Source organism: Halichoerus grypus, chromosome 8 (genome assembly GCF_964656455.1).
Source record: "Halichoerus grypus chromosome 8, mHalGry1.hap1.1, whole genome shotgun sequence".
Lineage (NCBI taxonomy): Eukaryota > Metazoa > Chordata > Mammalia > Carnivora > Phocidae > Halichoerus > Halichoerus grypus.
In genome coordinates, this window is record NC_135719.1 from 129,408,373 (window position 1) to 129,436,306 (window position 27,934).

Here is a 27,934-nt window from a genome sequence, read left to right on the forward strand (position 1 = left end):
TCCCAAATACTAAATCTCTCAATTCTGAAATGTGCATACTAATTTTTTTTCCCAGCTAGAAAATGGTGTAAAGTTTAGACTTGGAATTCATCAAGGCAAGTGACTGAGAATGCCTCACTTATTAAACCAGAAATTTTGGTTGATGTTTATTACTCACATAGGTCCATTCACCTTGAAGTGATGTTAACTCAGTCTGTCACTTAAAAGACAGGTAAATAATAAAACATTTTGGAAAATCACTAAAGGTTTCTTTACAACCACAGAATAGGTCTAGAAACGTTCCTGGCTGTTTACTGGTCTCTCTTCTGTAGGGGAGCTGCTGATCATCCATCTTTGTGGAAACTGACTACCTCATCTGGAGTAAAAAGTCAAGGGACTCTCAGCTAATGTCATTGTGCTGGGAGATGTACTGGGACACTGGGACACTTTCTTAGGGGCTAGTAGCAATGAGTTGAGAGAAGGACACGTATTCCAGACCTGCCACTTTCTGGCCACGTAAGCTTGCATTTCCAAGTGTACATCTATAAAATGGGCACTGGAGTACAACATAGAGCATGGGGAGAGTCCAGTTATTCATAGATGCTCAGAGCTCATCCTGTGCTCTGAGGGCTAGATCACAGATTTGGACCAAATATGTAAAAATTTTCATGTGTGACCACACAAACATGCACTTACATACACGTGCATAGTGTGTGCGTGTGTAACATTGTACATGTGTGTATATTCCTTCATACCTCAAAGAAGGAGCATTGTGAGGAATGAAATAGACCATATATATAAATGTTTATAGAACAGCCTCTTTCAAACCACACATGCTTTATAGGTGTTTGTTGTGTGACTAAAGTTTCGTTCTCCCTAGTGCAGAGTTTCTCAGTAGCGACACTGTTATTATAGGCCAGATATTTCCTGTTTGTGTATTATTGGATATTTAGCAGCATTCCTGGCCTTTACCCACTACATGCCAGTAGCATGCCCCACCCCCAGATGGGATCACCAAAAATGTCTCCAGACCTTTTGCCAAATGTCCCTGGGCACAAAATCACTCCCAGTTGAAACCACTGCCCGAGTGAAACCAAGACATAAGGAAGTGGTTCCCAGACTTTGGCAAGCATCTGAATTACTTGGAGAGCTTGTGAAAATACACATTGCTGGGCCCGACTCCAGGGTTTCTGATTCAGAGGGTCTGGTGTTAGGTCCCAGAATTTACGTTTCTAACAAGTTCCCAGGTGAGGCTGACGCTGATACTGCTGGTCTCAGGACCACACTTTGTTAAGTATAGAGATAAGATGTAAGATGATCTAGAATAATATTCTAGGTGATTTGAAACGTGTGTGTGTGTGTGTGTGTGTGTGTGTTTTAAATTTTTGAGGATGATAGTGTCGTTACTGTGATCACAGTGCCTGAGATCTCTTTCTTAAAGCCCTTGGGTAGTTCCGCACAGCTGCGGTCGAGATTTAGGGGGAAAGCAAGGCATTTATGGGAGATGTTCTGTCTGAACCGGGTTTTAGTCTTCACTGCCTTGCCAACTGTCACCTGAATCCTGCCAGGAGGCTGCTCCAGGTCGTGGTGCAACACTAGGGCTTCTATGGAAATTAACTTTAATTTTTGCTTTGCGGTCAGACTTAACTGCCAAACTACCCCAACTGGTATGACACTGGGGTCTGTGGATTAGAAGTGAGTGTTCAGAGTGCATTTGAGGGACGTGGTGACTCGGGATGCCATTTGTGACCACTGACTATTAGAGCACTGGTTCTGCCTTGCATCTTATTTACTTGCACTGGCTGTCTTGTCCTTCCTTGACTCCCCCATTCAGGTCAGAGTTCCTGTTGTCCTGAGCTGTCATCCATGCTTGCTCTTATTTTTTTTCTTTGCTTGGAGTTAGAGATGGAGCTGTCTTGAGCTATTTATCAGTCTTATCTCTCTTGGCCCTCTGTTAGTAATTCAGTCCATGGATCTAATCCGCTTTAATTGATGGATCTCCCGCAACCAGACTTCAGCACAACAACAGGAGGGGGGCAGCTGGAGGTGGAGAGGTGGATGCAGTGTTGCTGGGTGGGTGCAAAGGTCACTGAGACCTGTGCAGATTTAGGAAAATAGAATTTGTTTCCAAGCCATTTAACATGAATTTTCTAGGGACAATCTGTACAGATTCTAGAGTTGATGATCTTGAATGGGAGACAGTCATTTTAAATAGAGTTGTATCCTATAGGATGTGTGCAAAAGCCTCTGACTCATTCATCATCTGTCACACTATTTCTCTGTCACCCAGCTGTCCCAACCATCCTCACCCCCACCATTGACATCATTTTTACATCGTCCTTTGAAGAGCACTTCAGGATTTGCCAAGATTTTATTCATTTCTCTTAAATTCCATTTAACACAGGTGTTACTATTATTGTCTTGTTCTTTTTTTTTTTTTTTTTTTTTTTGTATAGATAGTTGAATGACCTGCTCAAAATTACCTGGACAATAAGATGTGGAGCTTGACTGGGCTCAGGTCTTCTGATTCTAAATTACAAAGTCTTCTGGAACCTAGAGCAGACATTTTCCTTCTGCCTTGCCCTTCTTGTCACAGTCCTCCCCCCGCCCCACCCCAAGGGAAGGGGCCTGGGATGATAGTGAAAGTCCAAACCATCTCCAACCTTCATAGCTGGAGTCTTGTCAGTTTGGATAATTCCTGATTGGCTTAGACTTCTTGAGAGAGAGACCTGGTCTCTTATATCTCTTGACTGTTTCAATAGTGCACAACTCTGCACACAGAAAGTACATACTCCCTGCTTATTAGCTAACAATTATCTTCAGTCTAGAACAAGGAGACCATAACATTGAAAGAATGGCCTGATGATCTTCACTGAAAGACAGTGACTGGCCACGAAAAGTGTCCATACTGTGTTCTACTAAACACAAGAGTGTTTTACCCTAGAGAACTTCAATAAAATTCTCCCTCAGCCAAAATTATCTGATGAATCAAAATCATACCTCATCTTTTTTTATTGATTGCATACATAAAGCACAGTGAGATTTTATGTTTTGATTAAGATTTATTGCAAAAAAACGTGGATATGGATCAACAGTTCTCTTCATTATCATGTACTATTCAAATCCTTTTTAACCTCCCATGGTATAAAAACTTACCAACACAATTTTTTTTCTACCAGAACCATGCATTCTAATTCCCTATTCATTCATTCTCTTATCCTTTAATTTAATAAACGTTAACTGAGCACCTGTTGGTATCCCTACATTTGAGATACCCATAGTTAGATTAGGTAGATAGGTTAGGCAAGTTAGGCAAACATAAAGTATATAATATGTGATGTATACAGTGACTTATATAAATAACTCAATTGCAACATGTAATAAATGTGACTGAAACATAACATGGTGGAAAATCCATGGGTTTTAAAGCCAGACAGACCTGAATTCTAATCTTAAATGCATCTTCTATTAGTTGTGTGAATTCCCACTTCTGTGAATCTCCATCTTTTTTAGTCTATAAAATCTGGAGGGTAATTTTAAGAATTCCAAAATTGTTCTATCAAAACGTACCTGCCAAGCACCTACTCTGCTCTTCAAGGTAGTCTGGATTACACTGCGTAACAAGCAGCTTCAATATTTGGTGGCATAAAACAATCAAGCTTTGTTTCTCATTTGCCTCTCATTTACCTTTGTTTCTCATTCCCATTTGAGTTGGCTTGTTGCCATCCTCGCTCAATGACCCAGGCTGACAAAGAAGCCACTGCCAGGAATTTGCTGGATACAGTGGTTGAGAGCCAGTGGGAGAACTCTGGTTGGTCTCACACCAGCAGTTTAATGCATGGCTCAGGAGTGACACCTAATTTATTGGTCAGCACTGGTCTCTTGGCCCTACACATCACAAGGGGACCTAAGAAATCCTCTCTTACTATGAGCCAACAATGGGGGGAAACTAGAAAAATGCAGTAAACGCTGCCACTGATTGTTTTATTGGTTGTGACCCAGACTTTGGAACAGGCATGCCAGGCCTGGCAGTGTCTGGCCCCGAGTAGGATCACATACCTGTTGTTCATCCTGTGTTATTGCCTAGCACTGAATTCCCAGATTCTGTGGGAAGCCTAGAAGTCAAGATATTGAGAACTGCTTCCTTTGCACGTCTCCCAGGCATAACTTTGAGAGTCCCAGTTCTGTTTCTGTCAGCTGCAATTGTCTAAAATAGTGGATGGTGCATTTTGCCTTCCCCGGGGGCACGGTGGAATGAATGAAGAGATTGCCTGCAGGGAGGTCTTTATTCCTGAGGATTTTTCTTGCCCTTGTGCATCTCTGCTTCTGAAATCTAACACTGGGGTTAGTAGTATCTCATGGGTCACCTCCATAGCAATAACTGTCATGTGGCTGATGGAAGGTCAGAAAGCTGGAGCTGGACTAATTTGAGGAACCAGGTGGGCTTGTAAACAGTCATTATTGATGAAGAATGGATTTACTGGCTATTTACAAACAGCTGTTTTCTTGTGCCATTCAGTCTTGTTTTTTTTTTTTTAACAGACTTTTTTTTTTATTGCACTTGAGGACTCTTTGGTAATGTCTTCTGATTTACCACTTGTCTGTGTTTTTAATATCAAGGAAGAACATGGATTGAAGTGATTGCCTTTGGTAGCAACTTTAGTGGTGATGGGTGTGGAGTTATTAAAATTTATAGTCATGCTGTTTTTGCAGCTATACTTTGCTTGCCTTGGAAAGGCTTCTAAAAGATACCGAGGAATGTGAAGAGAGAGCAACTACCAAATTGTGACAGGAACTCAACCGTGCAAATGTTGTTTTTTTAATGTTCTGTTTGCTAAAATTTACATTTATTTTTACAATACTGCTTGATGACACTATCGCCAAACCAGCCAGCCCTTAGTTCACACCACCACTTTCAACTATACTAATGAGGGGAAAGAAAGCGAAAAGATGACTGACATTTATTTTAGTCCCAAAGCAAGCAGAGCCACGTGCTGTGGGAGTTTCACACGTATGTATTCTCCTAAAATCCTCGCAACAAGCTTCAAAGGTAGCAATTCACTTTTCCCTTCCTCCACAGATCCTTTTATAGTAGGGAAATCAGAAGTTAAATAACCTGCCCAAGGTCATTGGGTTTTCAGAGCCAGAGAGAGGTATTATTTGAACCATGCCATGCTAAAACCGTGTTTATCCTATTGAACCAGTTAACTTCTCCAGTGCTCACAGAGTGTGACACGTGGCCAAATGTTTGTATTGTTCCTTCTCCTGATCTCCATTTATCCCTTTTACTTGAATAATATTTTATTTATTTATATTATAAAGTGCTATCATACGAATCATTATAATCGCATCATTTTAGCCTTGTAACGGCCCTAGGAAGTCTGGGGAGCTGGTATCCTGTCCCCATCATATATTATTAAGAAAGGGTTCAGAAAAGTTAAGTGACTTGCCCAAAGGTCAGTCAGGGCTGTTTCCAAAGCCAGTGCTTTTTATCCCTCAAATCGTCTCCTCTCTGGACACCTGAGCCAGCCGAGTTTATTTTCATGGCAGCTGAGCGTCAGGGATTCAAGCCTAGGCAAGTCTATGGGTACTTGCCGTTAAGACTTATAATGAACTGAGACAAAGCAGTTAGCCACAGATTATAATGCCACTGTGGTCCCATGACAAATGACAAGGAGGTTGCGGTAATGAAATCTTATTACCGCAAGTAAAGAGACCGCATCTGAGGTCTAGCGCAGCCACATGTCCCGCTGTGGGGAAACACAATGCGGCATCTGGGTAGGGGTCTCCACTGACATTGGCCCTAGCGCTAGCAGGATTAAGAAGATGTCTCTGAAGCAGTGATTGCAGTGCCAAATGTGTGGCACCTCCGATAAAGACCAAATATTTATTCTGGCAGAGATTAAATCTTTTCTTCCCCTGAATCTATTATGGATCTTGCAGAAAATCTGCCCAAGAATATATCTCACTGATCAGCCAACTCACTGAGCCAGAACCGCCCGATGCTACTGCTGGTTTAAAGGTCCCCTCTCTCTACCTAAAACTGTTCTCCATCCATGATTAATTAGTGACTCAGAGGCGAATTGAATCGCCAGCAGCCCTGCGTGCATCCAGGATTTATATAGTGGTTTCTCACTGAAGAACAGTGGTGCAATAAACAGCCCACATCTGTGGGGTGAGCAGAGGAGTAATGGTGTCTGCGGTCATGGTTTCTTAACTCCTCCAGTTCCCTCATTCTGCTAAACAGGTTATGACGCAGGTTACTATAGCCTTGCTTATCTAGGCCTAAGGATGAGTAGGTGCTCACACACACACACACACACACACACACACACACACACACACCCTTAGACATGAATGCCAACGCTTTAAGTAGGGGGAAGCAGGAAAATCATAATACCATTTCTGAATTCCCAGAGAATTAAGGAGAAAGAATAAAATGGATCATCACATTATCACATTATTAATTATGGGCATGAAAGATGCAAAAGAACCGATCATCAGTTTCATTTCTCCATTTTAATGCTAAGTGCTTTGTTTAGGGCTGGAGATGTAGGGGTGGGGAAAGAAAAAAAACCCTGAGAACATAGTGCCACAATAAACAGGGATTTACGAAATCATAAGTACATTTAGTCCCCATTTGGGGAGGCACCTGCATTCCTTTTTGCAGAGAACAGAACATGGGAATTGCAGACATCATTTTACATTGCATGCTGTGCTATCCGAGCACAAAGGAGACAGCGATGTCCACCCCATATCAGAGCATTCCTGCATGCCAAAAGCAGCCTTTCTTAGCTTAGACGCCTACTTTCTAAAATCAAGACTCCTGGGTACTTGTCCATTCTTTTATTGGGAATAAGATGTGTTCGCATACTAAAGGAAAATTAGCAAGATGAAGAAAGCCTGTCTTTTGAAAAAAGAAGTGAAGTGTACCAAATTATCTGGAAACCAGTGCCTAAAATCTCATCAGAAGTCTTAATTTACTGACTTTAAGCACAATTGGTGCTTCATAAATATCATATTTATGTATTGAATGAATTTTTATTTATAAATGAATGAACCCAATTACTAAATCTGAGTTTCTATGAAATCTTTCCTACACTTAGTTTATATGGCTTCTGGGCTTCTTTCTTCATATCTTTCTTTTTCTTATCCTTCTCCCCCTCCTCCTCCTCTTCCCTGTCCTCCTCCTCCTCCTTCTTTTTATTCTCCTTCTACTTCTTGAATAAGAACAGAGAGGATAACAGAGACTATGTGGACAAATAGAACATCAGAGTTACCACTAAATTTTATTGTCCTTGAATGTCCAACCTATTGCTTAGCCAAGAAGTCAGACAACTAGAAAAATGGAGAAAGATGTCTCCTTCTCTCCTCACCCATCCCTCCTGGCATCCTGCATGCTGTGATACCTTCCTAGGAGGTTGGCAGAAACTGATTATATCTGACCAGTAAGGTTACTTTTGTTTTGTGTCTCATTGTGAATACTAATTCTAACTCTTAGTCATAACCAATGACTGGAGGAGAAGAGTAAGAGTTTTAAGAGCATTATTTATGTTTCAGTGCTTCTGGGCACTTGCAGGAAGTAGATGATGTCATCGCCTCTACCTTCACCATAATCATCACCTTCATTGCCGTAGTATTTCTCTTCTGGCATTCATTGTATTTTCCCTCCCAGAAGTCTCTTTCTGGGCCATTGGGTTCTCGTGTGCTATGTGGCATAAAGCTGTAGCACTGAATGTTCCAGCCCTCTTTGGATGAGCCTTAGGAATAGGGCTACACGTGTGGGAAGAGTGGCAGCCATCTGACTCTGAAAACCCCAGCTCGGTTTCACTGACCTCTACTGAGGATACGTTTTCTATGGGTTTGAGACTGCACAGCGTGTCCTTGGGTGTTGATCCATGATGCTAGCCCCTCTGCATTGCCTCCTCATCATTCATTGTACCCCTTCCCTTGGCCTTGATCACCCCCCAAAATGTGCAAGTATGCTTATATTTCTTCTTTAATCCTAAATCTAAACTGTGAGGCGATCTAGGGTCCAGGGTCTAATTACCTCTCCTAGAAAATAGGCCTCATTGCTCTCACAGAAATGCACTTTGCAGTGTCACTACACAGCTCTTAGGTAGTTCTGTGGTTTCCAGCTTAGCTATCTGGAGAGCAAGCAAATGATGTAAGCTGTGCAGGGCAGCCCGTGAGAGCAATCTGGGTGGCTTTATGCCATTGGTTTCTATGTTCAGGATGAAAGCCCATGGAGAAATGTAGGATACTGTTGTGACCTTCATGCTGCCAGCTCCCTCTGGGTACCTACAGATTTATTGCTAGCTGGAGGACCCACTATAAAGGGAGAACACCTTGTGGTTGGTGCTAACTATGCCCTTTGTGTTTCTTTATCATAGGAACAGGGGAAAATCGGAGTTGTCTTCAATATCGGCACAGTTGACATCTCTATCAAGGAGGAGAGAACTCCTGTCAATGATGGTAAATATCATGTGGTGCGCTTCACCAGGAACGGCGGCAATGCCACCCTCCAGGTGGACAACTGGCCAGTGAATGAACATTATCCCACAGGTAGGTGTTGTACTCTCAGTGACCACAGACTCTCTTCGGCTCTCCCATTCTTACTCCTAAGTGGCAACTTTTTCATGACTGTCACCAAATCATAAAACAATACTAAGCACATCATTCATGTATTTTTTTTTTTTTTTTTTTTTTGTAGGACAAGATGAGTTATCATGTTAGGGCTTGGTTCAGCATAGGGAGCTTCTGGAGACTTACTAACTATGCACTGAACACTTTTTGTCAACCTGACCAGTACTGCCTGACTGGCTCATACTAAAGACAATGGCTGTAGGCTTTCCAGGGCATTGCAAATGATGACCAGTGGAGGGAAGGGGTGCCATCTCCATCGTGAGCTATCGTCGATAATCACAGAATAATCCCTTTGTTATCTGGACTCTGTGGTGCCATTTAGGCAGGTGAGGTTGAAGGTACAGATGGTCAGAGATTTCAGAAAGACTGTGAAAGGAAGTTTACTAAACTTAAAGTGATGAACATCAAGTCAGGGTAATGATGAGAGAGAAACGAAGGGTGGGGTTTCATTCATTTGGTTGACTTTGCCCATTTTTTTCTTTCATTTATACTAAGCCTGCCTTGATATTCAGAGATTGGTCCTAGTAGGCATTTTAATAACAAGCATGCTGGTGTGGGAGGGAGAGGGGTTAATCATCCGTTTAAATTTGATGGTCAAGGAGCATTTGCCAGCAAACTCCCAGAGCCAGATGGCCAAATCAAGGGCAATGGGAGGAAAGGTTGCCTTATTTTAAAGAGGTCATTCAAATCATCCTTTAGCTTTCCCTCTCATCTCTCACTTCTCTTAGCAAAAGAGCCCTGAACCCTGATCAAAAAAGTTTCAGGAATGGAAGGGAAAATACTTTGGCTAAGGGCCTTTGTTCCACAGTTGCATTATCACTTGGTGGATGCAAGAGACTAGCTCAGAATATTGAACTTTTCACTAATGTGGGCATGATGCTATGTTTCACCCTCTCTCTCTCTCCTACGCTTCAAACTCCCCATAATTCTCTTACTGCTGTCCTCTCACTTCCTTAATAGTGAAGTGAGCACAGAGATAAGGAAGCCCAAAGCACATTTTCAGAAGTTTTTAAGAGCTGTTTAGCTAATAATCATCACACCTGGGAGAAATACATAAAGTAAATTTGCTTATTTGTGGCCCAAGAATTTTGAATGACTTGAAGGCTGTAATTTTCATGCCTAATTCATCATTAATTTTCTTTAAAAGCCAATCAGAAGTAATTGTGTTACTGCCCCCACCCCCCTGAAAAACCAGAGTCTTCCTGTGCCTGGTTTAAGGATTATGGGAGCATCTACAAAAAGCATACATACAAGACTCCCAAGCTATTGATATGAAAAGCCCCGCCTACCCATTTATCTACCATCTCAGTCTCCATACAATATCCAGCTCAGCCTTTGCTGGGAGTCTCTTGCCATACACTTAGTACTTCTCAGATTAAGGCACAAAAATGACTTTATGCATTTATCTTTGAGCCTTTGAAGAGAGCCAGAGGTGTTAGCAGCTACTATGAGTTCTTATCATCATCCAAATTCGCTAGACACTAATAGACCTGATTTTTAAATGTTTCGTGCTTAAACTCTGGGGGATGGGTGAGCACGGGAATCCAAATAGCCTAAGATCTTAAAAGCTGTTCATCTGATTATCAGAAAACTCACTCTCTCTCTCCATGCATGTTATCATTGGCCCTGCTAATGCTGCTATAGGGTTTGTTGTGTTTCTATTAGGAATTTCAAAGATTTCTAAACTGATGTTAACCCCCTGCCCTGAGCCGATATAGAACCCACGAGTTTGCTGAAGACTCTTTAATGGTCATTTAAAAGCCACAGTAAGAAAACCAGTGACTCTCGCTGTGTGCCTTTCTCTTTGTATCTTGAGATCCAGATTATGGGTTGCTTACTATGTTTTCAAAACAGAATAAACTTTTCTTGAATGGCATTGCTTACCACTGAAAATGCTTATTACTAGTAACTATTGGCAATGGTTACTTAGTTATAATAAGTATTATTATTACAGAGCAAGATGCAGTAGAGCAGTTATAAATATGGGCTTTGGAGTCACCTGACTGGAGTTGGTACCTTGGTGCCATCAGCTCTGAGTCTAAGACAGGCTGGATTAAAACCTTGAAAGGCCCTAAGAGCTAAATGATTTGGTGCCTCTCCCCATATGCAATTCAAAATACAACAGTATACCATAAAATGACTGTAAGAATTTCTAACACTCTTGATTTTTCTTTTTTGATGATCACTCTAATGCTTTAAAAATATATTCTTTCTCCCCAAATTCTCACCTTTTACTCTTTTTTCTCAGTTCTCTAAGTGTATATTCTCCCTATTTGTGGGATCCAGTTCCCCCTCAGTAACTTGAGACAAGCTATTTAACCTCCCAACCTCTGTTTACTGGTCTATAAAAGGGGGTTGTGTTAATACTGACTTTCCAGGGCTAATGTGTAGATTGAATGAATGTATGTAAAATGTTAATTAAGTCAATAATCAATGTTAGCTATGAGAATGACCAAATATTTGGGTAGCGTTGTTTTACTATGACGTCTTCACTCATACAGATGACTTCACTGTGACCACTAAACAGCCCACAGATTAGGTAGGGTGGACATTCTTATTCTCCATTTCAAATTTAAAAAGAGACGCAGGAAGATGCTGTGTTTTTCCTAAGGTCACATGTTTACTATGACAGAACTAAGACCATATTCTCCTGTTCTCAACTGGGCACAATTTCCACTCTTGTTCCCACAGAAATTGGGGGATATTTTGAAAAGTGCATGGATAGAAATGAGCATCTCTCTTCTTGTGTAATCTTAAACTTACTCCTTTTTTTTAAAAGTATCTATTACATAGGTCAGTACCCATAACCACACAAAGGTGGTTATTGTGAGATGTGGAGTCGAAAATCTTTTTAAAAAGAAAAGTTCTTTTTTTTTTTTTAGCTGTGCTAAAAGGCTCATTTCTATTGAGTCCAAGCTGTCCTTCTAACAACTACAGTAATGTGCTTCCATGAGGCAATTGAAAGAATACTGAGTATTTGAAGTAGTCATCATCATACTTCATTGCCTAGATTGGAAAGTAGTAATGGAAAGTCCAACATTCTAGTTTTATTTTTATTTTTTCTTATTTTTTTAAAGGGTAAATGTTTATTTGGAACAATCTAGTTTTTTAAATTAATTAATTTATTTATTTTTGAGAGAGAGCATAAGTGAGCAAGAGTGGCGGGGTCGGGGGAGGCTAGGAGGAGGAGCAGAAGGAGAGGGAGAGAGAAAGAATCTTACACAGGTTCCATGCCCAGCACAGAACCTGATGTGGGGCTCCTCAGTCTCATGACCCTGAGATCATGACCTGAGCCAAAATCAAGAGTTGGACTCTTCACTGACTGAGCCACCCAGGTGCCCCCAATCTAGTTTTATATTCCAGTCTTCCAAGACTTCTTAGGAATGGTCACCTTTTGACCTTTGGATACCTTATTTTCTCTCCCTCCTGCTTCCCTGTGCTACTGAAAGGATCCACTTAACTAAATTTAAAGCACCATTAGAGCAATCTGGCAATGTTTAATTTATATTAAACCATAAGATTAAAATACACCCTGTATCTGGGCATCAGAGAACAAAGACATCTGGTCAGGCAAGCTTGACACAATTTCCACAAAAGGGATGTATTCTTTTTCCAGGCTATCCTCTTTTATTGATAGTGATAAGTATAGCAACTATGAAAAGGAGTTTGGTTGTGCTACTTGTCTACTGCTAATGTTTAAACAGTAAAGAAATATGGAGTAGCTCCTACAGAATATTTACATAAGTTATCTCATTTTGAGGGCATGCTCTCAGGGAATTGTTCCTGCTCAACAGGTGTCTGTGTATCAGGATGAATGGGTCAACTCCAGAATCTTCTCATGGACATTCATAGGATTTTATGTGGCTTTACTAAAACATCCCACTGTGAAATATTTAGAAACCAGCTGGGCACAGGGCATGCAGCATTGGCTCTTTGTAAATCAGGAAGGATCCAAACGAAAGTAGTTCTATGGCTATTGGGATCTTATATCACTTAATTCTGGGTATAGAACTCAAAAGCAACTTCTGTCTTTGAACCTGAAAATAGAAAGGCTAAGGAGCAGGAGAGGGAAGTAAAAGAAGAATCAGCCCAGAGCTGGCATCCGGGCACTAACAAATGTTCCTTATAAAGTCTCTGATTACTGTCTTGACATAATGCAGTGGTGGCGACAAGCGAGGGGAGGTGATAGGTGACTTCAGCATGAGGAATTAATTTTAGTCCCAGCTCTCCGTCCTCTGGGAGGCTGAGCTGACTGGGAGTGTTCAAGATCCTCTCTGCCATGGCTGGGTGGCTGGCTGTGTCACCAGCCCTACTAGAACCCCGAGCGTGGTGCCATAAGAGGCTTTTCAGGCCAGAGACCGGCTTCCCGGAAAATGAAGGCTGACAAGAAGCTCTGGTGTGTAGGACTTTACATCTTCCCACCGCAGATGGTGCTGAGGAGAGCAGGGTCTCAATTGTTTTTCTTTTTTTCTTGATACTGCATACCAACTCATTTGAAGGGCTCTTGCTTGGATTCCCCTTTTCTGGTCAATAAAATGCTCCTGATGACCTGAGCTTGAATGCTGTCTGACCACCCAGCTCAGAACACGAAAGGGTTGGAGAAGTGGCTCTCTTTCTAGGCCAGTAGATTAGAAAACTTATTAGCTGTATTTGAATGTGTCCAATTCCACATAATCTTGTCTTTATAGGTACTGAGAGCAAAAAACATTGCTATAATGCTTAGTGATGTTCAAAATGCAATAGGAGAGATTTATTTGTCCACATCTCATCTTAGATTATTGAGATTTTGAAGGGTTAAAAACAAGTCTTTGTACTTGACATGATGCTGAAATTTCTCAGGTCTAGGGTTTTCATTGATTCCTACCCAGGAGGTTTTCGTTCCTTTTTCTTTCTGTCTTGGCCTGCAAACATTTGAGGCCTGGCCAGATTTGAAGCACACATTAAAACAAGCCCCATCTACTTGCTCATTCATCCGTTCAGGACTAGTGTTACTTTCAGTTCAGCTGGAGGGAGGTAAAAAAGAAAAAAACATATATAGTAAAGTCCTGCAAGGAGAATAATAAATATAAATACAATCAAGAGGAAAAGCTGTATTTGAACCTGTTCTCAAGACAGTAGAGATATAACAGCAACAAGAGAAAGGCTGACTTAATGAAGGTGTTTGAACATTGCTAAGTACATTTTAAGACCATCTTATAAATAAGTTCTTCAAACATTTGGTCACAGAATATATCAATTAATCAATCAAACCAGGACATCCTGAGGACTTTGCTAAATAGTCCAGCTTGTCAGGAATGAATTAGGATTCACAAGTAAGTGAGTTTCTGCTTCCAAGGGACTTTCAACTTGCTGGGGTTGGTCTTTGGCAAAAAGATGTTTACAAAAAATCTTTTCAGTGGAGATATATATATATATATATATATATGTATATAGATATATATGTATTATTATTTATGAAGCAGTGTTCTTGAACTTGGCTACAAATGAGATTCTCCTGGGAACTTTAAATAAACTGCCAGTTCTCAAGCCCCAGGCACAGGTAATCTAATTGGTCTGGGGTGTGGTCCATGGATCAGCAGCATCAGCATCGCCTGGGAGCTTGTTAAAAATGGGGCATCTTGGGCCTCACCCCAGACCTACTGAATCAGAATCTGCATTTTAACAAGATACTCAGGCGATTCATGTGTAGTGTCAAATTTGAGAAGCATTGGTCCAGCCATCAGTAGTTTTAAAAAGCTCCGGTGGTGATTCTCTATGCAGCTAGGTTTGAGAAGCGCTGATATTTAGAAAGCTAAAATTGTGTTTCTCCTTTCAGACTGACTAGCAGCGCTGTCCAACATGGTAGCCACTAGCCTTCTGTAGCTATACTTGTGATGTGGCTGATATGACTGAGGCCCTGAAAATTTATTTATTTTTTTAAAGATTTTATTTATTTACTTGACGGGGGGGGGAGAGAGCACAAGTGCGGGGGAGCAGAGGGAGAGAAAGAAGCAGACGCCCCGCTGATCAGGGAGCCCAACACGGGGCTCGATCCCAGGACCCCGGGATCATGACCTGAGCCAAAGACAGACACTCAACTGACTGAGCCACCCAGGCAATCCTGAAAATTTATTTTATTGTGTAATTATTATGTCCTAGGCACAGAAGATTTAAATACATTTTTTTTTTCATGCAGTCTTCAGGCCAGCACTATGAGGGTGGTAGCTGGTGGTCAGTATTGGACAGCACAGGACTAGAACATACTGTGTCTTTCTTCCTTTTATTTGTTTTATATAATATAAATCTCTATTTACATCATTAATAAATTAATGAGCATTTACCTCCATATACCTTCTGAACTTATCTAATGTATGTTGTCATTATAACAACATGGGGATAATCACCCCACTTGATGCGTAAGATTGTTATCCCAGAGAGGTAGCAATGGCAGATGCCACCATCCTAACCTAAATCATCCTGATGGTGATGGCTACCCTTTCTGAGCATTTACTACATACTTCCCACTTCATGTACAACATTTTATCTACCCTTGGTACAAACCCTTGAGGTTGATGTTAGTTTTATTCCCATTTTACAGATTAGGAGCCATTCAGAGATCTTAGGTACTTGCCTGGCTCACAGAATTTTTCTTTCAAGTTAAATCTCTAGTTTCTGCCAAGTTACAAGTTAGCACTTCCCTGTGCATTTATGACATTGGCCTTCCTCCACATCTTTGGTTCGACCTATGGGACTTTGGCAGCTTCTTTCTTTTCACAATTCTCTTTTATCTTCTAGCACTGTATCTATGTGGATGGGAAGGGCTTTATTAGATGAAAGTCTCTTTTACCATTTAATGGTCTTGGGGGATGGGAGAGTGTTGAGATGGGAGAGTGTTGCATAGTATTTTTTTCTTTAATTTTTGTTTTATCAGGCAACCCTTCTTTCTCTTCTGTGAATTCTCAGCCACAAGATAAATAGCTTTGTATCTTACAAGTTAAATACAATTACTGCTATCAGTCCTGGAGCCTTTCTGTCCCTATAAATGTCTCTTAGAGGGTGATAAGCATTTCAAGACAAACTGTGGTCTTCTAGCTAATGCTAAAATTAAACCTAACCACCTAGAAGACAAAAAGACAAGAATACATACACACAAGTTTATATACACATATGTGTTTATACACACACACACACGCACACACACACACACACACACACACACACATACCCTATGGAAGAGAGAAGAACGTTTGGGATAGAGGGAAAAGGGACTCATAAACACATGGCACATGGACACAAGACACATGTCCCTGAGACATTAAGCCAACACATGACTCAAGGTTATTTATAATATAATTAAATAACACACAAAGGAGTTTGTTATCATTATGAAGATTTACATCAGATAATATGACAGCAATTATAGTAACTAAAGACATTATTTATCTAGAATTCATTTGTGAATAGGACAGTGCTTTTGATAATCATCAAAAGAATAATGTTTCTGGAAACTTCTATAGGACTTTATGAGATACACATCTTAGAGTTGGGTCCTAGTTTATGCTTTTCTCATTGTTAATAGACTACCTTGGGATTTAGAGGCGAAGGTAGAATTTAACAAAAGGCACATGATGATTATTTATTTAACCATATGTTAAATAGTATACATATTATAGTCTAGGGACTCAGTGAAATAAGTAATGAGAAAATCGAGGGTCACTCCTAGGCACTATTTAACTAGAAATGTAAGGAAAAGGATTTCTTAATTTCTATGAATAATGAGTATATGTATATATTAAACCACATCTAACACTTTCAAGATGAGAAATACAGTGTGGTCACCTTTCATGTGGTTTTTAAATTATACTCATTTGAAATTAATGTGACAGAAAAATACTAATGACATCTCACTCTATGCAAGGCATCTAATTAACACAAATTCTTTCAAATTAAAACATTCATCAAACATTGCATAATTTCAAAGCTAGCTAAGTGAATTGCATTTTATTTTTCCTGTTGTCACAGAGAAGCTCCAGTTTAGACAGTAAATAGAAAATCTGGCCTGCAAAATTTGTCTTAACTATTAAAATTCAGAATTATTATCCTAATCATAAAATGCAATTACCCTGTACTGTTTTCATTCTGCCCCAGAGTTAGATGGACATCGGATGTCCTCAGAACCTGTCCAGGAGTATAGCTGTGTTTATCGGAAAAGTTTCCAAGTTCAATCTCTTCAGTTTAAGTTTTGTACAAGGTTGCAGGGTCCCTGTAATTATTTAAAGTCTAAAAAGAACATTTAGCTTCTTACAAAAGGTGGTGCATAAATATCCAATAATAATAATAATATATATTCACATACAGTATGTCATTTATAATTCTATAAAGCACAGAGGGTAATGAAAGGCGCTCTAAACTGTAAATCACTCAATCGATTGTAATCATATTGCATCTCGTCTCAAAGAGATAAAGACCTTCCACTCCTCTGAAATCCCTGTCAATACCCTGGCAGGCTAAAGAAGGGGGAAAGGAGGGTCAGAGGAGAAAAGAGACAATGAGTCAAGGACAAAGAGACACTTCTAATTTTCAGTTCATGGAGTTAATGTGGACTGGATTTGATTCCCACTGATAATTTAGTTTGTTTTATGAGATACATTGTTTTTTACATGGTACTTTTATAGACTTATGGTAAGGCTCGGTGTTGGCCTAGTTTGAAGGTTTTGCCATATGCCGGCGATTGATACACCGTGCTGCATAAGAACACTTGGGGATTTAGGTGTATAAGTGGAAAATGACCATTCAAGCCCAAAGCTAAAGGTTATATCAAAGCATATGATGGAAATGAGTTGATAATGGGCCAGAAAAAAATTTATATTGCACTTTCAAATAGCAGAAGCACTTCAGAAATCTCTTTACTAACTGATGTTGCCTTTTATTAAGAAGAGATATTGCTAATCCCCCGTCCTCAACAATGGGGTGAGTTTGAGTAATCTCCTTAGGCATTCATTCATTCAGCCATTCCACAAATGTTAATTTAAAATCCACTTTGCCTATGAATCCATGCTAAATGATGGGTCCATGATGGGAAATAAAACAAAACCCCTGCCCTTAAGGATCCTCTAGTCTAATGAAAGAGAAGTGCATGTACACAAGCGAGATAGTTTTAATACTTAAATTTTATTGTGCAGATATTAAGCGCCAGGCAGTGCACTAAGTTCTTACATTAAATCTTTAAAATAGCCCTGAGAGGTAGACACTACTCTTATCCTCATCTTATACATGGAAACAGGGATGCTTATGAGATTAGCTCTCCCAGCATCATAAACTAGTACAGGAATACCTGGAACTCGAGCCTGTATCTCTTGGAAGGTAAATTTAGTGTTCCTGTGCAGTACCCCGTATTGTACCTGCGGTTCCAGATAGCGTAAGAAGGTGCTATCATTCAGATAAAATCTGGGTTCAGTGGCCCACGTAAGTGTCTGATGGAGCCTGAAAGCCAGACGGGAATGGCCTGGGGTGGATTTGGGCTGTGACCTTCGGTTCTCTGGGACAGTACTAACAAACTCTGCTCCCCTATCTAGACATACAGAAGCATAAACTGTGACATGACAACCTTCACCTTTCACACCGAAGGAACTAATGTGCAGGCATTGTTCATACCTTCTTTCAGTTCATGTCATCTGCCCCATGGTTACAGGGGAGAAGTATTCATCTCTTTATTTTACAGAATAAACCAGGGGCACCTGGGTGGCTCAGCCGGTTAAGCATCTACCTTCAGCTCAGGTCATGATCCCAGGGGTCCTAGGATCGAGCCCCACATCAGGCTCCCTGCTCAGTGGGGAGCCTGCTTCTCCCTCTCCCTCTGCCTGCAACTCTGCCTACTTGTGAGCTCTCCCTTTTTCTCTGTCAAATAAATAAATAAAATCTTTTTCTTTTTTTTTTTTTTAAAGAAGAAAAAGAAACCAAGGCTCAGGGGGTTGGGGCACATTTGTTGTAGTCACAGGGGCATAAAGTGTCAACACTGGGATTCTCCCTAGATTTGTTTGTTCCTACACCCGTCTCTCTTTCGACCACCCCACTTTTCCATCTGCTTCCCAGGATACTCCTGTTCATATTGTATATAGAGCTCAGAATTATTTGGTTGACAGAGGTAAATTCACATGCAAATTTACTATTGTTTCCCACATTCCAGTGCATGCAGTACACTCTGTAATCACATTATTAAACATTTACTAGAAATGGGTTTCTGCCCGATGCACAATTGCCAGTCTCAATGTTTAATTAAACTAAATTTGTTTTCATTTTAATCACATTATTGAAATGTGGTTTTTCTCAGAGTTCAATGGTGAGATCTTTATTCTAAATGCCTACAAGTGTTTGAGAGCTGTATATCCTGGACAAGGAATGAGGATATTACAACATATCCTTGAATAAAGGATTTTAGGGGAATAATGTTAGTTAATAAGATGCAACACTGACACAGTACTTATTTTGTATCAGGCTCATGGATCATCACATTGAATCCTCACAGCGTCCTAGAAAGTGATTCTATTATTATTCCCATTTTGGAGATGAGGCAACTGAATCTCAGAGTAATATACAAGAGTAAGAGTAAGAATAAGTAACATACTCTCCAGTGTCATACCACTCATTTAAAAATTTTTTTATTTAAGTAATCTCTATACCCAATGTGGTGCTCCAAGTCACAATCCCAAGATCAAGAGTCACATGCCCTTCCAACTGAGCCAGCCAGGCATACCCTCTCCCCTTAATATCTTCATTTAAAGAAACTTCTTCTCTAAAAGACCAAATAATAAAAATTATAGGCTCTGCAACTTATGAGGTCTTTGTTGAAATTATTTAACTCTGCTGTTGTGCAAAAACAGCCATAAACAATACATAAATGAATGGGCACTGCTGTGTTCTAATAAAACAATTTACAAAAAGAAACTACGATAAGCCATATTTACCCATCGGTTGTTGTTAGGGGGCCTTCGATCTAGATCATGTGTCTTTTGAAGCCTACAGCTCTGTTTTTACTGATCCATTAGCTTTATTTTTTAGATTGTCTTATCTCTGTTAAGAATAAAGGGAGCAAGATAATCTCTACGCGGATGAGTTAAATCTGAGAGACAGAACAGTATTGTTAGGTAGAGTAGCATAGACCCACTGGTGAGGTTAATTCAGAATAAAGAAATACACAAGTGGGACAGGCAATCCATGTACCTGTACTTAAACAAAAATCCAACCATACACTGCTTTCCTATCTGAACACCAAAGACATAGATTCAGTTCTACCTTCATTTATGTTATGCCATACATTGCTTAGAGCAGGATTTGAAAATAACAAACTGAAAGCCTTAATATTTCTCTAGTTCTGTTACTTCTACTTGTAACTGTAAATGGTGGTGATCCAAATACATGCTTTCTCGCTCACTCCTTAGGGAAGTTGCAAACTTTTCTTTTGAATTTATGGGTTTTGTATTAGCCACTGGCTCAGCTGCCCTAGCCTATTCTCTGTAGCCCCTCTGCATAAAGGTGCCAACTGACTTCTTTATTTTTTTTTTGATGGGCGTATATTTATTTATTTATTTATTATTATGTTATGTTAATCACCATACATTACATCATTAGTTTTTGATGTAGTGTTCCATGATTCATTGTTTGCATATAACACCCAGTGCTCCATTCAGTACATGCCCTCTTTAATACCCATCACCAGGCTAACCCATCCCCCCCGCCCAGAACCTTCAGTTTGTTTCTCAGAGTCCATAGTCTCTCATGGTTCATCTCCCCCTCCTATTTCCCCCCCTTCATTTTTCCCTTCCTGCTATCTTCTTCTTCTTTTTTTAACATATAATGTATTATTTGTTTCAGAGGTACAGGTCTGTGATTCAACAGTCTTATACAATTCACAGTGCTCACCATAGCACATATCCTCCCCAGTATCTATCACCCAGCCACCCCATCCCTCCCACCCCCCACCACTCCAGCAACCCTCAGTTTGTTTCCTGAGATTAAGAATTCCTCATATCAGTGAAGTCATATGATACATGTCTTTCTCTGATTGACTTATTTCGCTCAGCATAACACCCTCCAGTTCCATCCACATCGTTGCAAATGGCAAGATTTCATTCCTTTTGATGACGGCATAATATTCCATTGTATATATATACCACATCTTCTTTAACCATTCATCTGTTGATGGACATCTTGGCTCTTTCCATAGTTTGGCTATTGTGGACATTGCTGCTTTAAACATCGGGGTGCATGTACCCCTTCGGATCCTTACATTTGTATCTTTGGGATAAATACCCAGTAGTGCAATTGCTGGGTCATATGGCAGCTCTATTTTCAACTTTTTGAGGAACCTCCACACTGTTTTCCAGAGTGGCTGCACCAGCTGCATTCCCGCCAACTGACTTCTTAACATTTACCTTTTCTTCTACCTGCTCACTGATATATCATATCCATTTTCTGAGTCCCAGAGAAACTTCTCTTCATTTTCTTGGCATTGATTGCCCCAACTGGCTGTTAGGAGCTTCCTACTTGTGCTTCCACTCTGTTTCTGGCCATTGATCTGCTATTCGAGGGCCGACTCTTCTTAGATGTGGCCCAGCCTACTTCTTGCTGTTGAGTTTTAGAGATTTTAGAATCTGTTCCTATTTATTAAAGGAAAAAGTACCAGGTTATGAGTTTTTATAGGTGTATATATATGCACAAGCATGCAGAAGTTTAAAATAAGTTTTTAGGGATGCCTGGGTGGCTTTGTTGGTTAAGCATCTGCCTTTGGCTCAGGTCATGATCCCAGGGTCCTGGGATCGAGTCACACATCAGGCTCCTTGCTCAGCAGGGAGCCTGCTTCTCCCTCTCCCTCTACCTGCTACTCCACCTGCTTGTGCTGTCTCTCTGACAAATAAATAAAATCTTTTTTAAAAATTTAAAAAAATAAAGTTTTTAAATAAAAATCAAGCTAAGGAAGACCAGATTTTATTTATAAAAAATAGCAGCCCCTCCACATTTTACTGAGCTCAGTATTGAATGTGATAAAGCTTTCAGTCTAAGGTCAAATTTTCCACCACCAGACTTGGTGATGTCTTTCTAGCGCCTAAGCAAAGTGGTCACAGTGGCAGAGCTATTAATTACTCCTCCACCTCTTTTTTTTTTTTTTTGAGTCAAAGTGGCAATATAGCAGTTGTTCAATAAATGTTAAACTGCACAACTGTACTGGAATTATTGCAAGCTTCTGACTTCATTGTCTGCACATACATAACATAGTATACACCAAGGTCAAGAGTATCCTTGACAAACATTAAATATACTTAAGTTCATTTTAAAAGTAATCAGAAAATAACAAGTTTTTATAATGAATAGCTATTGAGATTTTTACTGGGAAAATTTTGTTTGTTGAAACAATTAAATCTTATTTTATTAAATTATTTTTACATTCCTGAGATGATTCTCTGTATGTCCAGAAGAGAGAATTTCCCAGTATACTTAGTCAAAATGGTAGAAGAGAAAAAAGAACATTCAGGCATCTGTGAAAGTTAAAAAAAATAAATATAAATCTGACATAGATATGTATGTAAAGTAAAAATACATCTAAAATCTTCTCAGACAGCCGAGGTTTAGAAATACTTAGTAGTTCATTTTCAAACCTATATAAAACTGTTGTGAGATGTTGACTGTTCCAAATAAAATAAGAATTTATATAAGTGAAGTACAAACTTAAATAGAACCAAAATGCTTTTAGACTTTCAAAATGAATAGCCGGAATTTTACCGAATTTTTTGTTTGATGAGTGTGGAGCTGGACCTGCAGAGAGCGGGGGGGAAAAAAAGGAAGGTAATACATGGAAAAGAAGATACTGCTCCCAGCGGGCAATTGAGATCTCCTAGAGGAGATAAACCAAGTGAAATCTAATAGGTTTGCTTCATTTTGTGACTTTCTTCTACTAAGACCTCAGAGAATTTTGAGTTCCAAGGAGGTTCATAAAGGGAATTTTGAAATATTCTTAATAGATCTGTTCTGGAAATAAGGCAACTGAACTGAGCCAGGTGCTGTGTCCACCCATTGACTCAGAGTCCTGACCAACCCTAATCCCAGACCTTTATGACAATTCTCTAGCCTTATCCCCATCCTCAGTAGTTGTACACATTTCATCCTCAACACTTGTTCCAAACCAACCTTCCAGGGATCTGGTTGAAATGCAGTAGTAGTTGTAGATGTCACCAAGAAACACTTAGGCCAAAACATTAATGAACTTTTTAGCCAGTAAATCCAGCTCATTCTGTGGCTGCATAATTATATAGCTGCATCATTCTGTTAGGTTACAGTTGCTTTAATTTTTCCTGGCCAATTAGAATAATCAATATAAGCGTACCTTGATCCTCTTGCTTGTGGCTTTGATCCTTTGATTTGTGCCACTCCCCCCCCACCCCCCGACACCACAGCTGCTTAGAACAAGCAAACTGCTGACTAGAAAGCTCAAGAGTTTGAGCAGTAATTATGTATGTTCAAACCTCAGTGCCTTTTAAATGTGTAATAACCGCTAAAATCCCAATTGTCACAGCCAACCTCTAGGGACAGAAGCAACCCTAGTATCTGCATTCCTTTGTGAACAGAAACCATTCAGATTTGTCTGTAAAAGTATTAAGTATCCATCTCTACAAATCCCTGTGCTAGGAATTGAATAATAAATAGGATTTGGACCATTATTCAATCAGAGCATATTTATATCAAACAGGAAAAGTAAGGAGGAAATCTATTTCTTTAGTACTCACTGTGTCTAGGTTCTCTTTTCTGAGTCACACTCAGAAGTAAATCTTTGAAAGAAAAAAAATAAGGTACGTCTTTAGACAGCATCCTTTGAATTTGGTTAGATGGGAAATTGCAGTCCCTGTTCAGAAGTCTAAACACTTGTAAGGACTTCAGTGGGATTTAAATAAGCCACCATCCCTGATAATCAGGAATGAAAACATAAAACCAAGAAAAGTACATGTTCTTCTCTCACCTGCCTCATCTCCTGTCCTAATTGTGCCTTATACTTATTAATGTTCTAAGTGCTTTTTGACAAGACAGCGATGAGGCATCAGTAGACACTGCATGAACTTGAGTAGGCAAATCAAGTCACTCGAAGGCCTTCTTCTAATCTCTTGGATCATTATTGCAAAGATAAAAGTAGGGTTTCTGAAAGAGTAAAATTCAAAGGAACTTAGCAATTAGAATGGTGATAATACTAGATCATCTGGTACATTTCCCTGGTTGGTTCAGAAATTTCTACAGAAAACGGATTACTCTAATTTGACTAGTATAATTTGAAATGTTACAGCTGATACAGTTTGCCTTTCTTCTATCAAGAAAATAGACCTGTCTGATTCTCCTCTCTGGCTGGAAAAGTTTTTTTGTTCAACTCCATTATCATTAGGGATGTCATTTGAAATTATTCTCAGTCATTTCTTTAAATCCAAGATATTTATTTCTTACAGATATCTAGGAGCTATTTCTTGTGGAAAGGCACAAGCTTCTATGGAGACTATATGAAGGCATTATTTCCTTTGAGATATTTATAAATTCTATATGTACAGGATACACACACACACACACACACACACACACACACACACACACATCAATGGGTAAATACTAAAAACATTGCATTTGTCCCAGAACAAATAAATATATTTAAACATAAAATAGCCTAAAGATCTTTAGACATAGTTCTCAGATAGCTGAAATTTAGTATCATGCTATTTAATATTTTATATTAAATAAAAGAAGGGAGAGTCATTAATATTTTATTAATATATCTCAAATTTGTAGGTTTTCAGATGTTATAAGAACTTTGGTAATCATTTAAACTTTCAAAGGTAATAACTTGATGATTTATTGGAGTTGGAACACCTGCCTCTGCTTGAAGTAGCAGCAGTCATCAATTTCATGACCATTCTTGACCACATAAAATGTGTCGATATTTCATGTCACTATGTGTTGGAAAGTGGATTGTGGAAGTAGAATGGTGTAAAAAGATGTTTTTTAATCTTCTAAGGTGATTATATTTTTATATCAAAACAACAACAACAAAAACATGCCCACAAGAACTGATACTCAATTGCAGGATAGAGGAGTCTAGGTTTTAGGTAAGTATTTTAAATATGTGGATAATTTTATGTAATTGTTGACTTCTTTCTTAAAAGTGTAAAAAAAAAAAAAACCTATTTTTTTTAATTGCTATTCTGGTGATCACATTTACAATATGAACTAATATTTGAGTCATGACTTAAAACGTGACCTATTTCTAATTATTGACAAATACGTGTCATTCGAGTTGTCACTCAAAACATTTAGATGTTAGTTGTCCTTACTCTTTGTTTAACCCCTTGGATTTTGATCATTTTTGATGCTTTTCTCTACAGTCCAACTGCCATTCACCTGCTAATGTAATACAATTCTGATACCAGCTATTAAGTCCCAGAAAAATGATTTCTAAACTCTCCTCAGTGAGTTTATAAAGGCTATTTCTTGCTGATCCATAAGCTTTAAAAGGAGTTGAAGAGGCAGCACGTGCTTTTTAAAACACAAAGTTGCAAGGTGGGAATGTTTTTTTATCTGGTTTTGGTCTTCAATTCAGTGTTTTGCTTTGTTTTTATTGTTTTGTATTAGTAGGGAGTGTGGTGGAGCATATCTTTCTATTCTAAGCCTAAGTAAGCCTATTCGTTCATAATCAGTGATTATTCATATCCTACAGGAACATCAATGGTTTGGTTTGGTTAGAAGGTTGGAGTAAGGGATGAGAGTAAAGGTAGTATTAGCTCAGAAAAAAAAAAAAAAGGCAGTCCTTCTGGATTCCCCATGGAATCGTTTAAGGAGTGAAAATTATCCATTGGTGGGTAGGGGTTAGAGTCCCAGAACATCTTCCCATTAAGTCCAACCTGCTTTTCTTACAAGCCTCTGTCCACCACTCTTTTGAATAGTGATGGCAGGAAGTCACACAAGTAGCTGAGTGGCCCCTTATTAGCTCTACTCCTTATTACCTCTGGAGTCAACCCCACCACTCTCCCACCCTTAACCTAGTCCAAGTCCAGAAATGGAGACCAGAGAAGTATCAGTCCCTCTCTGGTTTTCCTGCCCTGTCCCAGCTCCCTCAGCCCTGATCTGTCCCCCTCCTCTGAGGAGATGCCTTATTGCATCTCTTTCCTTGAATTTGATCATTTTCTCTTAAGAATGAAGAAGAGGACTAAGGATAGGTAACAGGGGCCCGTGCCTCCCTGTCTCCATTCCAGGACCCTGAAGAATTTCATCACCACAAGCTCCTCTGACTCCATAGATAGCAGCTGAGCGCCTCCCCCACTTCCTGTTGGTTCTTGATGGAAACCCTCACACAGGAGACCGCTTCATTTACCGAATCTCTGCTTCCCAGTCCTTCCTGGATTTCCCAACTCCCTGGCTGTATCATTGAATATATGCTGCATAACAAAATCACTCCAAACCTTTGTTATTTATTGGCTCATGTTTTTGTGGGTCGCATAGGTGTTTTATCTGTTCCAGGCTGGCTTGGATGGAGCTAGAGATGGTCTTGATGGCCTCACTTACAGGTCTGCGGCCTCAGCTGAGCTGGCTAAGTGGCTTAGATGGCTGGGGTCTCTCTTCTTGGGATCTCTCATCTTCCAGGAGCCGAGACTGGTTTTGGCTTTCTTGGTAATGGCAATCTCAGGTCTCAGCAGCATGAGAGGGCGAGCACTATTCAGACCTCCACTTACATCCCATTTGCTAATATGCCTGGTGCCAAACAAAGCAAGTCTCAGAGCCAACCCCGAATCAAGGGGTGGAAAAGTAGACTCAACCTCTGACGGGAGGAGTGACGAAGTCTCGTTGCAAAGGGGCATGGATATCGGGATAGGATTAGGTAGCTGTTTTGCAGAGGACTTTGGCAGAAAGCTTGGGAAATGTTGTGGCAGCTATAATTATATTTCCCTCTTAAACTTTCTCCCTCTCAACCCTAAATTCAGGACTCAGTGTGAAGTTGTAAACTAATGGCTTTCACTGAGGAATTGCCCTCCCCTCTCTTTTCTTTAAGATATGACATTTTGGAATTAATCTCGGCTCTAACTGCCATATCACATGGCCTTCTTTTTTTTTTTTTTTTTCTCAACATGTCATATCACTTTGCTTAAATTGAGTTAATTGCTTTTTTAAAAATTAAATGTCCATTTTTTAAGAATTTTAATCTTGTTTTTATATTCCCTTTGGATACTTTCAAATACTTTATCTGCCTTTGTTTTGAGTATTTGTGATATATAGGTGTTATTTATGAAATGAGTTTTATTTATATAGCCTGTGTTCTTCATTTCATTTTTTTCCTTTGCTTATCTTCTTTTCTCTTTTTTTCTTTTTAACAAAGATAGTTATGCTATAAAAACAGCCCCTTGCCGATCTCTACTTTTCTCTAGACATTTTCTCTGATCTCCATACATTGTTTATCATTATCCTTTGTTTGTAGCCAGATTTGAGGCCATGCTGCAATTCTCACAAACAAATCAATTTGAATTAATTTGCCAAGTAGAGTTAACGAGGCATTGTATGAATTCAAGATACACTACAACTGCTGCATTCCCTGAGGTCATCTCTTCACTGGGAAAATTTTGATTCTTGTACCACATTGCAGTAGTGTATATCTGACCTTTGAATCTTGCACTAAATGATGCGTGGCTGCCAACTGGTTCATTTTTTGAAAAGCCTTGGAGATGCCATATAATCAAACAAATAGGAGTACAGACAATTCCTTAATTAATACCTTTGATGGGGGAGGGTTATCTTTAAAATCTCTACTCCCTGATGCTTGCTTATGCTAGGAGTCCTATTTCTAATGATGTTGTAAGTGGGAAGTTTGAGAAACATTAAAATAAGGAAACTATATTTCTTAGATAATCTTTGAAATCTGTAAAACTTAAAATTATAGACTCCTTTTCTTAAAATTGTAGACTCCTTCTCTCAAAATACAAACTGTGAGTTCCAAAGAACTCTACTCCCAGAAACCCAGAAACTGCTTTTTAATTATAAAACATAAAAAACATTTGCTTAGGCGGAACCTCAGTGGTTATGTGGACTCCCCTTCATCCCCACTCCTTCACCTCACACATCTTCATCTGTCACCAGCACGTCCTCCCTCAGAATGTAAAGGCTGGTATAAACAAAATAAATAGGAAAATCCAGTCCACCTTTTGCTGAGCAAATGGTAACAGAGTTTCTCAAAGGAGCTCAGATCTCTGGGTCTTACATGAATAATTTCCCAGATGCTTAAGGAATTGAACCCAAGCCCCTGTGAATGTTTGCTTAG

The 27,934-nt window shown here is 39.5% G+C and overlaps 1 protein-coding gene across 28 annotated transcripts in view; it reads left to right on the plus strand.

Annotated features, from left to right (window-relative positions):
* The window catches only part of NRXN3 (neurexin 3), a 1,523,557-nt gene that overhangs the window by 1,336,727 nt on the left and 158,896 nt on the right, over positions 1-27,934 (plus strand). For all 28 annotated transcript variants that reach the window (XR_013440795.1, XR_013440796.1, XM_078054031.1 and 25 more), the window contains one exon: positions 8,373-8,544. Coding sequence is in view for 26 of the 28 variants with exons in the window: in XM_078054031.1 (XP_077910157.1) it covers positions 8,373-8,544 (172 nt within the window). In the remaining 2 variants the exon portion in view is untranslated. The remainder of the gene's footprint in view (positions 1-8,372; positions 8,545-27,934) is intronic.